Genomic DNA, 15,561 nt, shown 5'->3' on the forward strand with positions numbered 1-15,561 from the left:
TCATCCTGAATGCAAACTCCTTCTGATTATCACTGCTTATTTTAAGCTACTGTTAATAGTTGTGATTGGGACTGAGACAGATAACCAGATTAGATTTGGAGCACAAAATGAGCTGGTAACTGGTTGATGATCTAATGCAAGAAAACTTTTTTCTTTTAAATTCCTTCTAAAAACTCACATTTATCGCTTGGTAATATTGTTGCATTTGGTGACCTTGCATGACGGGGAAGTGTTCGACATTTTCATTTATAACTATGATAGAAAATTAGTATTGCTAGTCATGATTCTAGTTAAGGATACCACAAACTATTAAATATAAACTACAATAGATGAAGTATACATGTACAGTACATGAGATCACAGCTATACGAAGAAAAATTGATCAAATATTAGAGTAACGATCAAAAATGTGTATATATAGAGTACAGAGGTGCAGGGGTTTGTGTATGTTAAATCACATAAGAGCGAGTCCAGAGTTTTCTCTGTCACACAGAGCTGAAGTGATTATGGAGTCTCGGTGCCTTTGACATCAAAGATTGACTGTTTCTTTATGACACAGAAGCTGAACGAGTCCTGTCTGTTCAACGTGTGTGCACACACTTTTAGTCCTAATAATAATGATAATGATAGTCATATTTTTTCATTATAAAGATCAATTTTATTCATTCATGTGTACAATAGAAAGTATAAACAAAATGGTGGACTGGAAAAACCTGATTGGCAACAGTGTGACCTCTGATGTGCTGTTAATTGTCTTTCATTTCTGTTTTTTTTATTCATCTTTATTTTTAATTTTAAAGAAATTCGACTGCCATTGTTGTTTTGTTAAATATGTTATTTTACCACGTTAGGTTAAAGATAAACAAACAAAAAACCCAACTCGAAATTTAAAAAAATGACAAACAAAAAAAGTCAAATACTCTTTATTCCATGTTTATTTATAGATATTTTAGAGGAAGAATAAAAACAAACAAGTTCTTAATACTAAAAGGCCGGTATGTATTTATTCTACTGTAGTGGGTGTGTATGTGTTCTTGTGTGTGTACTTAGAGTTGTGTGTGCGTGTGTGTGTGTGCTTAGAGTCGTGTGTGCGTGTAGACGGAGCGCAGGGCGGTGGCCGCCGGTGAATGAATGATCAAAGCCTATTTGAACGTGTGGTGGGCGGAGCCTGAGCTGTATTTACTGTGCGTGGCCCCGCCCTAAAGGCAGCAGATAGAAAAGTGTCCGTGGTCCGGTGGAGGGATGAAACAAGTGGAAGAGGATGTATCATTAACAAGTCCACGCTCTCTCTCACACACGCACACGCACACACACTCCTACACCGCGTCGCCTCCATTTCCTCTCTAGCATCCATCCATTATCCATCCATTCGTCCTCCGCGCTCGCTCACTGATCCTCTGCGGTGGTTGCTCCGGAGCTCCATGGCCGCGACACTCACCATGAGCAGCGGCGGCGGGCAGGAGGATCCCTTCTACCCGCTGCAGAAGGCGACTCTCCCGGTTGTGTTCCCTCTGGAGGAGTCGGCGTTGTTCGGCTTGGACTGCAAGCTCTCGGAGAAAGCCGGACAGGATGACTACACACAGGTAAACCCGAGCGGCTTTACACCATTATAGTGATGTATTTCATTGAATGGGCGTGGCAGACGCCCTCCCTGTATGTGCGTGCATTTATTTATTTGTGTATATTTATTTTCAATGGCCTCTAAAATTGTGAATCCACCTCGCTGCGCGTGTCTCTCATCATCAGCACTTTTGTTGTGCGCTATTTGCGGTGATAGGCAAAACAGGCTGCTCCGCCTGCGTGCACCGCATGTTTGCCCTGCTCCTCCGCCAGTTGCTCACCAGTTGTTGTGTTGGTTCCCCCTCTTCCTCCTCCTCCTCCTCCTGCTGCTGCTCCACCACCTCCTCCTCTCACCACCATCCCAGCCTGACAACAACTGACTCCAGCGCCGGACACTTTTAAAAGGTCCCGGCAACTTCTGACCGCAGTAAAGCAGGAAACTTGTGCAGCAGCAGAGGGGGGAACACAAGTCTGTGCACAACAGCTGGTGGGATAAGGAGCCTAGAAATAGCAGTAGTAGTAGCAGCAGCAGCAGTAGCCCATCCCCAGATACTACTGTGCTGCTGCTGCTGCTGCTGCTGCAGGGAGGCATGGGTGTTTCCCCATTCCCTTTCATGTTGCTGTTTTATCCTGTGCTGGGCTTCTCTCTCCAACTTTTATACCACTCAAATCAGACCTGCAACCACCAGGACGATGTGACTCCTAAAAATGTTAATTAATTAATAAATTGACCAAAAGAAGGAGAAAACCCCCCTCCCTGCACAGACAAAAACAAACAGGTGCTGGAACAAAAATGAAAAAAAAAAGTGAAAAAACACTGCATGCTGAGTGAATAATTCCCCTGTGGCTTCCTCTGGTTTACTTACCTCAATTGGACACATATTTACAGCTAAAGTAAATAACAGATTATGTGTCCAGTCTCAAAAATCCCTATTTTTCCAACACCTGGTGGACACAACCATTTGATTTTCAAACACATTTTTAAATATAGAATGAATTAAATCAATCTAAATAAGCATTACTTTTTGTGTGTGAGGTGGTTTTCCACTTTTATACTAAATAAAATTAATTAATTCAACCTTATAATATGTTCAGAAATGCTAAATCGTGAAGTAAAATAGCAGTTAAGTGGAGTAAAGGCTGCCGGCAAAAGGACAAAAACGTTGCTCGTCTCTCACTCACAGCTGTTTCTTACTCACCTCCTTCGCTCCGGTTCAGTGCAACAATCCAATAGTCATACATATCTTGTTCAGTAACTGTGTTGCTCTTATTACTTTTCTATTGATACATAAAAGTTTATTGTTTATTGTTTTATTGTTGTTTATTGTTATTGTTGGCTTACATTAGCCAGGATCTGAGCACTATTTCTGTCATTATTATAGTGTCGTTATCGGTCCAAGAAAAGTTAATTCATTCATTTTCATGCGCTTAGCTGGAACTGGCCCTTGTTGACATGTAGGACAAAAGGTGGGGTACACCTGTGATCAATTTAGAGTCTGAAAATAACTTAACTCCAATGTGCATGTCTTTGGAATACCCGGGGAGAACCCACGCACGCAGAAATCGATTCAATCGGGATTCAAACTGGTGACCTTCTTGTGCTGAGTGGACTATGCTGATCCCCCACACCACCGTGTGACCTATCATAAGAAGAACAAAGCACACTCTGATACCCTAAATATCATTTAAAAATGCTTTATCACGCTTACACTGAGCTGTCACAACAATTTAAAGAAAACCGTGCAAACTGGTTTCTAAAAGACTTTGTAAAAAAAAAAAAAAAAAAAGCCATGGGCAATATTTGAAAGTTCAAAATAACTGAAATGCCATTACAGATTAAAAGTAGGCACGCCAATTAAACCAGTTATCTGTTCAATTCTGTGGCAGATGTGTGTTTGTCCAACACATGAAAAACTGTGTTTTCAACACTTGAGTTAAGTATCGTCTTTATTTATTCAGCTTCACATTTATACACAGGGACAAAACGTCAGGGACAAAAGTACAAAATGTTATCTTAATATTGAGACTAGTTTTAAGTATTTTTTTTGCTCCTGACGTTTTGCTTTTTCTTGAACAGATACGTTGTTTAAAAAGGGAAAGTATTGCTATCAGGCATGAAAGTCATATGGTGCCATCTCTACTTATCATAATCACAGATGTGCAACATTTCTGATTCCGCATTTCCTCCAGACCGTCTCCTGCTCCTCAACTGTTGCCCTCAGCAGCTGATGTGTTTCTGAGTTCAGCCTTGCAGGCACAGAGGGAATGTGGCAAGCGCCTATTGATGACTACTTGATGAATGTTTTAGCCATGACTGTGCTATCAAACCTTTGTCTTCTCAAAATAGCACCTCCAAATAGTTTCACGGTGGCTCATGAGAAGCACTTGCTGAAGTCTGACCTGGATAAATCTGACCAGAGAAATGATCTCTTTCTTTTTGTGTGTTTTGTCTTTTTACCGACAGGCAAAATGTGAGATGGACAGATATCTCTCCCCGCAGCCTTTCTCCCTTCACCCTCCCGCAGACAACCACCAGAAGTCACACAGAGACGGTGCATCTGTGGTGGATCACTTCTTCACTGATGATCACACCGGCGCCCCCTACACACTAAACATGAATCTTTACCTCCCTGAAGTCGCCTACCTGAGAATGGGATTGTGTCAGCAGCCGCGGCCTCTACAGCACCAGAACCACACGGGTCTCACTCAAATCAAAACAGAGTCCACCTCCCCCTGTTTTTCCCCCAACCTACAGCCGCACTGCCCCAACACTTCACCTTCAAATAGCTGTAGCACATCTGGGCACGGCCCCGGCGCTATTGCTATGGAAACCTCAGCCATAAACATGACACTAACAGGGTTACCGGACTTCACCAGTGTTTTCAGCCAAACTGGAGGCAGCCAAGGTGGCGAATCAGTGCCAGAAGTGTTTGTCAAACAGGAAATGACATCACAGTTTGAGCCGCACGCTCTCCACCACCATGACAACAGCGGCTCGCTGTTTCAGCTCCTAAACTCTGGCTTGGACCATCCACACACCAACAGTATGGAGGCTCAGCAGCATCATCATCAGCATCAGCAGCAGCATCAGCAGCAGCAGCTACACCACACTTCCACAGTCCACGCACCTTTCCATGATCTGTCGGTAGCTTCCTCTTCATCGCAGCAGGAGCAGACAGCCAAGCCTGCCTACTGCAGCCTGGGTGGGGAGGCCTACACACACCCCCACCCGCAGGCACACCCACATTATCTCCAGCAGCAGGTGCCGTACCTGCCGCCGTCTCCGCCCAGCTCGGAGCCCGGCAGCCCGGACAGGCAGAAGGAGCTGCTCCACACCATGTCTCCTCCTCCGTCATACGCAGCCACCATTGCCTCCAAGTTGGCAGTCAGCACCCCAGGACACGCACCCGGCCCGGGACCAAGCAGCTTAGCCCTGCCTCTCACTTCAGGTCTCGCACCAGTCTCAGGTCAAGCGCCCGTTCTTCCCCAAGCCCCTGCAATAACCACGACCCCAACCCCAGCCCAGACCACCGTTTCCATACGCTACAGCCGGAGGAACAACCCAGACCTGGAGAAACGGCGGATCCACCACTGTGATTATCCAGGTTAGAACAAAAGCACTGTACGTGCATGCCGGGGCTTGTCACTGTTGTGTGACTGTTATTTTTACACTGTGCTGTGGTCAGGTGAATCTCAGGTCACTCACTGAGGTCAGCTGTAAGAAAAACCAGCTGTATTTTGAAACACCCGTGCATTTTTATAAAATTACATGTTGCATCTTTTGAATGACTTTCCCTCCGCCTCTGTCAGAACCACAGCAACAGCAGAGAACATGCTGCTCTGGAATTTGACTCTTTTGGCAAACGATGTTCTCAGTCAGTCAGTGTGTGTCAATTAAGGATCTGTTTAAGACCTACTTTGTACATTTATTAGCACGCAACTAATAGCTGCAAGTCTCTCAGTCACACACTGTTGTGGCTTTAGAGTCATCGCTGTGTGACTGTGGAGTGAAGTGTTTGTGTGTGTGTGAGTTTTAATTACATAGATGTTCTTCTTAAGTCATTTGATTTGTTTTGTTTCTCCACACATATTTGTGTACAGTCAAGCTGTAGATAATTTTTTTCTTAACTTGCTCTCTGTCACACACACACACACACACACACACACACTCCTGCTGTAGCTCCAGTGCGATGTGCAGCTACTTGTAGGACGTATAAAGGCAACTGCCTCGCGGCAGCATGTAAAATAGGCTTAAACGGAGCCTCCTGCAGCGTGTTTGCACAAGTCTAATTTCTTTAAAGTCAAATGAAGTCGAGCTGTCATATCCACTGAAGGACAGAGCCACACTTTACACGCTTTGCTCACTGTTTAATCTTTACAATGCAGAAAATTCAATCTGAAATATAATGATTTATTCTTTACAAATACAGGCAATCTTTCTGACATTGCTGTATATACAGTATATATATATATATATATATATATAATATAATAGAATCTATATAAAAGATGTGAATGTTCTTAATCTAAACGTTAAAATGTCTTGATTATGATGTCAGACTAACAAATGCACAAACTCATTTTAATCAAATTAGTGCCATGTTTGATTAGTGCAGTGGTTTTGAAAAACCTCGTTGTGATTGTGTCAAATATAAACAAGTTTAACAACAAATAAGAGCCCGAGAAACACTTTGTTAACAAAGTCACGGGAATGTTGTGAAAATCAGAATACCTATGTGTCAAAGTAGCTTTGGTTTTCCCCACGAAAATCACATCATCTGCAGCTTCTGTTCTTCATTAGTTTGCATGTCTGTCATACCACAGCTCAGTTTATTCGGGTAAATACATATCTGGCTCATGCGAGTTATTTGGATTTGGATTTAGCTTTCTGTTTGTGTTTATCTCCCTGTCTGTCGTCAGGCTGCAAGAAGGTCTACACCAAGTCGTCCCATCTGAAAGCGCACCTCAGGACTCACACGGGTAAGACATTCACGATGATCTTTTTTTTTTTTTTTTTTAAATCCTTCAAATCAAAACTTGTCAACAACAAAAAAGTGACGCTCCGCACACGAGTCGTATTTCGGTGTCTGCGCTGGCACCGTGTTGCTGGGCAGAGTGTTGTGTTCTTGGCATGTGCGTGTAAATGTATCCTACCCCATTCCCATCCTCTGCCCAATATACTATTCCATCAAAACAGGTGGAAGTGACACACTTCTGCCAGGGAGATGACTCTCCCACTATGTGGCCACTGCTAGACATGTGGTGCCATCTCTCTCGGGAGCCCGTTGCCTGTTTGGACATCGATATTTAAACACTTAGACTACATTCAGATTACCAGGCTGCAGGAGCTAATTTCCGATTATTTATATTTTTCTTTCTTTCAGGGTTGTGTGGACACAGTAATCCAATAGTCAATTCCAATTTCCAACTCAGATTGGTGTCACTTAAGTATGTGGTCCTCGATCAGATACAAATCCAATATGTGGCCATGTGACATTAATGGGAACGGTCAGATTCAGCTGTGACGCCACCCACAAGAATCTGAACTTCTATTTTTAAATCCTTAAGATTCACAATCTGATTGATGTTGTGGTTTGCAACCGAAAATTCTTGGCTCTGGTGTCCACTCATATATAACATTTTTTGTGATTAATTTATTTTATTTCATATTTTTCATCTAAACGGTACCATAATTCACAAAATTGACATCATGGTCCAATGGAAAAGATTTAGCACCTATATGAGACTATTAGTGCCTCAGGAAAATGTATATTCATGTTATAAATCAAGTGCATTCAGAGTTCTTTTTCGCAACTAGCAGAGACGCCCTCTGGTGGCTACTCTACTACTATTCTTACCTCCTGGTTAGCTTCACCTGGCAAACTGAAAGACTTTGTCCACCTGTTATGTGCAATCAAGGCTACGTAGGTCCTGAGTGTTGCCGCCATCGACCTCCACTTTGGAAGTGCGGCAAAATCAAACACCAATGGAGGACGGTGTCGCACTCTAGAGCTGAATCTCACTCACAAATTTGCATTGATAGCCTCCAATTCTGGATTTCCCTCGTAGGGGATCAATAAAGGAACTTCGTAAAATGTGAATCGTCAAATCAGATTTGAAAGGAGTCAGATTTAGGACACGTGGCCTGTAATCTGAACATAGCCTTGCTCAACACCTGAAATCAGTTGTACAAAAATATCAACTCGTCCATCACAGCTCCACCTAGTTGTCCCTTAATGCCTGAATAATTTTCAAGTCAATCTCTTTTATTCTTTTATTCCCACCCCCACACACACACCCACTTCAACTATTAGTTCTGGATAAGCAGAGTCAACAAACAAGCGTTCAGGTGTCGCGGCTCCACCTCACCCAAGCTAACACAACAACGCCACCGTTGCACATTGGCGAATCCCCCCCCGCTCCTCGCGGTGCCCCAGACTCTCACCTCACCTCCTCTTCTTCCTCCGTCGAGAATCGCTTCCTTTCGTGAGCCTGAACAACTTGTTCGCAGCCTTGTTGTGTGTGTAATTGCCCTGCATTTTCAGCAGTGAGAACATGACACGACAATTAGACCTGGCACGGTTCCCGCTGCAGGCTGATTGTGGTTATTGCAGTTATTACAGACCACAAAACGAGAACACAACACGAGAATGTTGCAGTGGCAGCTTCCTTATCCTCTCTGTTTTTGTCAGTCACGCTTAGATGTTTTTCCTTTTTTTTTCCCCCCACTCCTGTTGCTTTCATTCATCTGATAATCATCCCTTCTGCGTTTGTGCCACCCTTCCTGCACCACACACACGCGTTCTTATTTCTATCTCTGTCTGTTATTCAGCTTCTTCAGCGTACTCGGACACAAACACGCACACACACACACACACAGACACGTCCACACACACCTGTCAGTAATCTGTATGAGATGATTCCTAATGCGTTTTGGGCCCCAGTGGGAGTTCCCACTCTAATCTCCATCAACATCCATTACCCTGATTGTTTGTGTGTGTCTGTCTCTGTGTGTGTGTGGGTGGGTGTGTGCGAGTGTGTGAACACTTCTCTCAACCCGCTCTTGAGTTTTTCTTTTTTATTGTCTTCCCTCCTTGTTTTCATTTGCAGGTATGTGTTTTTTTAAGTTTGGTGACACTGTCGTTAATAAAAAGCCGTAACAGGTGCAGACCTATGCTGTGCTGATTTAAAGGGTAATTGCGCCTAAATGACCGAAGGGAAAAAAAAAAAAGCTTTCTGGCACTTATTGTAATTATTTGCCCTAGTTTTGACATCTCCATCTCTTAGAACTCAGCCTCGACTTTAATTTGATTGAGCTGCATGGTGTTGTATTAATGCTGCTTCTAAATATGACTATTTAAGTCTGAAGCCTGTGGCTGAAATGCATTTTAAAGTGACCATGCCACTACATTATTCGTTTAAAAGAGAGTGCTTTGGAGTTTTTTTTTTTTTATTATTTATGTTTCCCACCCAAAGCGCACCTCTTACTAATCTAATGTTTGCCCGCGAAGCGCTCCTACCCGAAAGAATTTCCAATGACAACTTAATAGTTCTCTCATGACATTAACATTCAGCTATTTTTATGGCTTTACTCGACAGAAGTAGCTCCAGTGGAAGCAGTTCAAAGGGTGGTGTCTGAGAAATGTCATGCGTTATGCCTATAAAACCAGTTATTGTTGTTAATTTGAATAAAAAAGATTTTTTTAAAAGATAAGCATGTGAAGAACAAAAACTGGCCAGGAAGCAAAGTTTCCATTACATCTGTTTGATTGCGTTGGCCGTTTCATTCCTCGCTTTTGTAAATGTAAATAGACGGTTGTTGCACACCTGACTCTTTTAATATGCAGGTAAAAATAGACACAAACCAACTCGTATCCATTGTTAGAAGACCAAACTAAACACATAGAAGTGGTAGAAGGGTTTGTTAGGTCTCCTTAGGATTACAAAATGTGTTTTACACCCTTTTTTCCTTAAAATAGCAGTTTGAAAATCATTTGAGTCATGAGTCGCCGACTTGTTACCGGGGCAAAAATGTCAAAATCTGCTTCAAAACTTGCATTATTTTCATTTAGAAGTCACAAATTGAACCCAAATATGTCAAAATCTGGACAAATGAATCTGAAGTGCGGATATATCAGTGCAGAAGTTAATTCTCTTGCATGTAAGCTGCTGTGCAAACAGTGTGGAGAAGGAAGCGGTGTGGGTGGTTTGAGTCGAGGGCCCTGAAAACAGAGAGACCTGTCTTTGGCTGGCACCGAACAAGACTGGTCACACTCGTTTTTCCTTCCTTTGAACAAAGTGCCTGCGGCTGCAGCTGAATGCTGCTGGAATGACAAAGAGTGACAAAAACAAACACTACATCTGTCACAGATGCACACGCTGGAGCAAAGGCAAACAATGCAGGCGAGTCGTCCGTGGGAAACTTGTGCTGTGTCAGGGAACGAGGGCTTGATGAATGTGTGTGTGTGTGTGTGTGTGTGACTGTTTATGGTGATAGACAGCTGCACTTTTCAGTAAAGCCAGTTCCCCCAGTTCCTCCACCCAACTGTATGAGTCACGGCATCTCGGGGAATTAGTGTCTGTTTTAATGATGCCAGGTTTAATCAGTGCGATCAGTTCCTCTAATCACATATTGACACGGTTTTCCCCCGCCGTCCCAGATTGTTTGAGATCATGTGACCGTGCAAGGAAAGGAATTCCGCTGGATAGGCTGTTTTTAATTAAAAATAATATACACATGTCAATAACCTACTATTTTAACTACAGAGTAGAATGTACATTCAGCAAAACACAACAAAAACCTCTCTTAAGTGAAATAGTGTTAAAGCGAGGTAAACATAAATCATAAATAGTTGAAATGTCCACAGCTTCACCTCCTATAACTTCAAAGTCAAACACATGGAGACAAAAAAAAACACTCTGCATAAAAGAAAAAAAAAAACACATCAGAAAGGCAAATAGGCACACACCCTGGTTTAAAAGTCTATTTTATGTGTTCAAGCCTTGTCCTTTTTCACCCCATATGGTTCCATGTTGACTTAATTTGTTATTTTCTGTTGCTATTGTTTTGCTATGATCCAATAATAAGGCATTTCTTTTGTTTTCCCAGTGCCACAGTGTTGTAGGTTACACAGATTTTCAAAATGGTGATACGACCACCTGGGCAAATTTGAATGAATTAAAAAAAAAAAAATGGTTGCAAGATGTTGATGTAAAAGTTGAGTTTGAAATCCTGTAAAATTCACCAACATTCTCACTCACACACACACACAAAAGGTCAGTTTATACTCGTTAATCTTGTGTAAGACGAAGGAGATGCGCGGCAAAATGGAGCAACACCGCCAGCAATTGTAGGGGGCAGTATAGAGTCAACATCAGTCAGAAAAAACGATAAAGAAGAGTCGATATGTGCGTTTAAAACTTTTCTCCAATTGTTTTTTTTCCACATGTTTTCAGCCACTATTTTCAAACATATGTTCACATTTTTTTGTTCACTCACTTAAAATATGAAACTCTTGAGTACGAGCGATGAAAATCAAATTACTGAGCAAAAGTCTCTATCCTCCATCAGATTTGTTGTCACTGTATAATTATTACCCTACCATTATATTTGAACACCTCCAGAAACAATAGGAAACATGTAGTGAGGCGTGTGATATTTCTTAAAGCCAAAATGTGTGTCACATGACCATTTTAGGTGATTTAGGTGAAACATTGTCCTGACCTGTACACATCATGTTCTCCAGACTGAAGGAAACATCTTTATACCTCACAGATCTGCACCAATATCACACAGTAATCATTATGAACATTTCGTTGAAATGAAAATGAGAATCATTCTTCTCATATTAAGTCGTTCAGCCCCAGAAACGTTTATGAAGTTTTAAAACAACACAGATTCTACAGGTTAAACGTGTCATTATTTAGTGCGTGTGACTGACACTTGCACTTTTATGTAAAGCTGGAGTGGAACAACATCATTAATGTTCTCACAATTAAAACCTGTTTGTCCTGCGATTACATGTCGACACATTTCTGCTCTGCACTGGGTGTATTTAAGACATGCATGAGCATTTAATACACATGTCACACAAATGTTTGCTAATTAATACCGTACACTTCCTGTCCTCCTTATAGTCCTTTATCTTGTTTGTCCTTGCATATTGCACAGAAACACTCCTTGGAATATCTTATATCTTATAAGACCAACTTTCAGTCGTATCATTCCAATCCAAACGGCAATAATCAGAGAATTTGAGAGAACGCTGGCGACGCACTGAGACTTTTGCACAACTCTGTGTCTCCTGCACAACATATTCAAGAAAGATTGAAAGTGTTTCTGCACTGTTAATGCTCATGCACACTTTCTCTCTCTCCCCCCTCTCCCTCCCCCCGCAGGTGAGAAGCCGTACAGGTGCACGTGGGACAGCTGCGACTGGCGCTTCGCGCGCTCCGACGAGCTGACTCGTCATTACAGGAAGCACACAGGCGCCAAACCCTTCCAGTGCGCCGTCTGCTCCCGCGCCTTTTCCCGATCCGACCACCTCGCCCTGCACATGAAGAGACACCAGAACTAGCAGCAACACACACACACACACATTAAAAACACACACAAACACATTACAAAATCAAAAACACAAGCACTATCCTGACACACATAAAGCACTCACTCTATCAAAAACACTAATGTTACAAGCTGCCTGATGCAGCTTCTCACTGACGCCACAGCTCCTCTTGGTGCTGCTATCATGTGCTAAACCCCCATCCCCCCGTACGATAGCCTAAAAAAGAGAGAAATGTGTTGCTCTGCACGTACAGTAGAGCACGGACAGTTTGGAGGTTGTAATGTAGAGAAAGGCGACGGCCAGAATTCCCCTGGTCCCATTTCCTCCAGATATACTTAGTATATGTTTCTTTTGGAGGAATAAAAACAGGAAAAATAGTACCAAAAAAAAAACAAATACTGGACTGGAATGAAAGCACTTACCACTCAAAAATGTGTAAATCCTTTTTCTCTCTGTTCTAACATAGAACTGGCTTCTTTCTTTATATCTATATAACAATATATCTATAGATATATAGATATAAAGATAAGAGAAGCTTTTGTTTGCAAAACTAGTCAAACCAAAACCTTTGTTTACTCCATGGATTGTTAGTTTGTTTGTGAAAAACTGGAACAGTTTACGTGTTGTTTTGTTTCTCTTTGTTGTTGTTGTTGTTATTCTTTACCAATTCCTTTGATTTGCACTAGAATTGGTCGTCGTAAGTCTGAGCCTGAATGGCCCGCGCGTCTCTTTTTCACCACTGGAAACAGATCATTATCACTGCTGGACTGAATCTCACAAATCATTACTGTTCAGATATTAAAAATTTAAGGCATTTGTACTCTGGAGGGAGGGAAGAAAGTGCGCACGTGGGGGGGAGGGACGGAGGGAGGGGAGGTTAGGGAGGGGTGCGAATGGAGGAGACAGAAAGATTTTTTGATTTTAGAGAGAGGGAGAGAGAGGGGGGCGAGCCGAGGACGATGGAGAAACCGAGGGAGGTGGAACGGTTGCTAAAGAGCAGCAATTAGGGGATGAATTATTCAGGTGGTGTTTGGATGGATTTCCAGAAGAACCCGTGGACTTGTCCCAGAATTCATTCATTCATTCATTCAGTTAAACACAATTGACTGTATTTGATGCACAAGCTTGGATTTTCTCCCAAAATGACATTTACCGCACACAGCTACTGCTCCCAACCAAAGTGTCATCTTCATCATCATCATCATCATCATCGACACCTTATTAATAAGTGCCTCCTCTTCTTCTGGTTTTGTGCAGAGTGGTAACAGAGCTGTGGTTGGTGTAGACACACACACACACACACACACACAGACAGACAGACAGACAGACAGACATGCACGCCGTGTATTGTTGTTATTTAACAGCTCGGCTCAGGCCGCTCCAGATTAAAGTGACAGTCTGTCTTTTCTCTCTCAGACTCTGTACGCAACAAACTCGCTACGCAGCTCGATCAGTCCGTCAAACGCAGACGTCTGCTCTGGTGAAGAATAGGCTCACTTTTTTTTTTTATTTGTTTAATCAGAAAATATACTCACATGTCCATATGTTACAGTGTAACACATGACTGGTTACTCTTTAGTGTTTCTCTTAAAAATTGTCTTCCGTCAGTGAAGTTCAGCTGAGGATGATTTGATGCTCTGACATTCTCTGATTCTCTCTTAGCTTCATCGAATTGTGTTTTCTACGGAAGGAGATTAGGGCCACATGTAAAAAAAAAAAAATGATAAAACAGCCTGAATTCTGAGATTAAAGTCAGAATTTCAGACTTTTGTCTTTAATCCCACTTTAGTCACAGACTTTTTTCCCTCAGAATTCAGACTTTTTTCCCATGAGAACACTGAAATCTGAGATTAAAGTCAGGATTCTGACTTTTTTCCTACGAGAACACTCTGAAATCTAGCGTTCATTAAAGTCAGAGTTCTGACATTTTCTGACCTCAAGTTGTGAGCTTTCACTGTCAATCCAGACAAAGTGAGACAACGTGTGGGGGAAGTAAGACGATCCAAACAGTGTCTGTTGTTTGGTTGCCCTGTTAACACAGCCTCAAAATGAACAGTTTTTTTTTTATGTACATCTGCTTGTGAGTCCTCTTCTTAATCCTAATCCTCTTCCGTAGTTTTTTTTTTTTTTTTTAGCTTTGATGAGGAACAACTAAAAGAGAAATGTTCATATTCAAAAAAACAACACAACCTTTTCAATAAACATATGGACGTGAGAATAAATAGAACAAAAAAAAAGAAAAAAAGTGACCCTACCCTTTAATATAACATTCAGTGTCCATGGTGGTGTCATGGAAACTCTAAATAACTGTATTTGTTCATTCACTGCAGGTAGCGTTTAAGATAATTATAGCACTGTAATGTATCATGGTAAATCTATTTATTTGATTGTGTAGAAGTGGGGGTTGTTTGTATCACAGCAACCATTTTTATCCCCAGCAAAAAAAAATGCCTTAATGTAAATATATGCACTGTAAATAACGTGATTAAGTTTGTCTTTGTTTTTTCTTCCTCTTTTGATATTATTTTTTAAACAAAAGGGCAAACAAGAGGAAAATGCCCCGCCTCCCAAAACTATTTGAGCCTTTTATTATTTTATGATTCATTGTTTTTAAAGATATTTTGATGCCATTGTTTTATACATTGTCCTTCCAACAACTTATTTTATAAATCTTTTTTTTCTTTTTTTTTTTCCTTCTGTAGTAAAACGTTCCAAAGACAAAAGTTGTTTTTCCTTCAACTGAGTGAAGCAGATCATAATAAAGTTAACTGACACTTTTACAAAATGTGCTTTTGTGCTCACGTTATTAGTGACATCTCCTCTTTTGACACATTATATAACCTGGGTTTTTGTTTTGATTAAAAACTTGTTTTTTCCCCTCCTAAGGATTAGGAATGAGCAGATTTGATACTAGTCAGGAAACAGGAAGTTTTCCTTTACCTTGTTAACCAGTTTCAGCGTGTATCTTCCGCCTTCCTCAGAACTGTCACCTGCCTAAGAGGTAAAGGAAAAACTTCCTGTTGTCTAAAAACCTTAATTTTGGGCAAAACAGAGGTTATTTAGAAAATGTGGCCTTTGTGGTAAGTTAGACAATGGTTTTACAAGAATGTGGTGGACAACACTGTGTCCTAATATGGTAGAGATGGTACAGAGCTAAACGACAGATAAATGACTGAATAACAGAGTTTAAAAAATAACGTTTTCGACAAAAAGGTCCACAAGAAATCGTTTGTAAACCTAAATCTCTAGATTTGATATGTGGGAAAAGAAAAATGTCAAAAACTCAAAAAAAATCATGTCAAAGATCCAATAAATAAAAATTAAATAATATACACACACAGATATATATTATATACACATTAAATAAGAAGCAGCAACAGCATTTTAATTTTAGAGTTATGTTGTTTCCAAGTCTTCTATGTGTCCTTATTCATCT

The 15,561-nt window shown here is 41.3% G+C and overlaps 1 protein-coding gene across 1 annotated transcript; it reads left to right on the plus strand.

Moving 5' to 3' along the window:
- The first annotated feature begins 1,028 nt into the window (after positions 1-1,028).
- klf5a (Kruppel like factor 5a) lies at positions 1,029-12,517 on the plus strand. Its single transcript, XM_058652393.1, is given in 5 exon segments — positions 1,029-1,168; positions 1,171-1,583; positions 4,025-5,165; positions 6,481-6,540; positions 11,959-12,517. Coding segments are annotated over 5 exon segments (1,830 nt in total). The 5' UTR covers positions 1,029-1,131; the 3' UTR covers positions 12,138-12,517.
- Positions 12,518-15,561: the final 3,044 nt, after the last annotated feature.

Source organism: Solea solea, chromosome 15, assembly GCF_958295425.1.
Source record: "Solea solea chromosome 15, fSolSol10.1, whole genome shotgun sequence".
NCBI lineage: Eukaryota > Metazoa > Chordata > Actinopteri > Pleuronectiformes > Soleidae > Solea > Solea solea.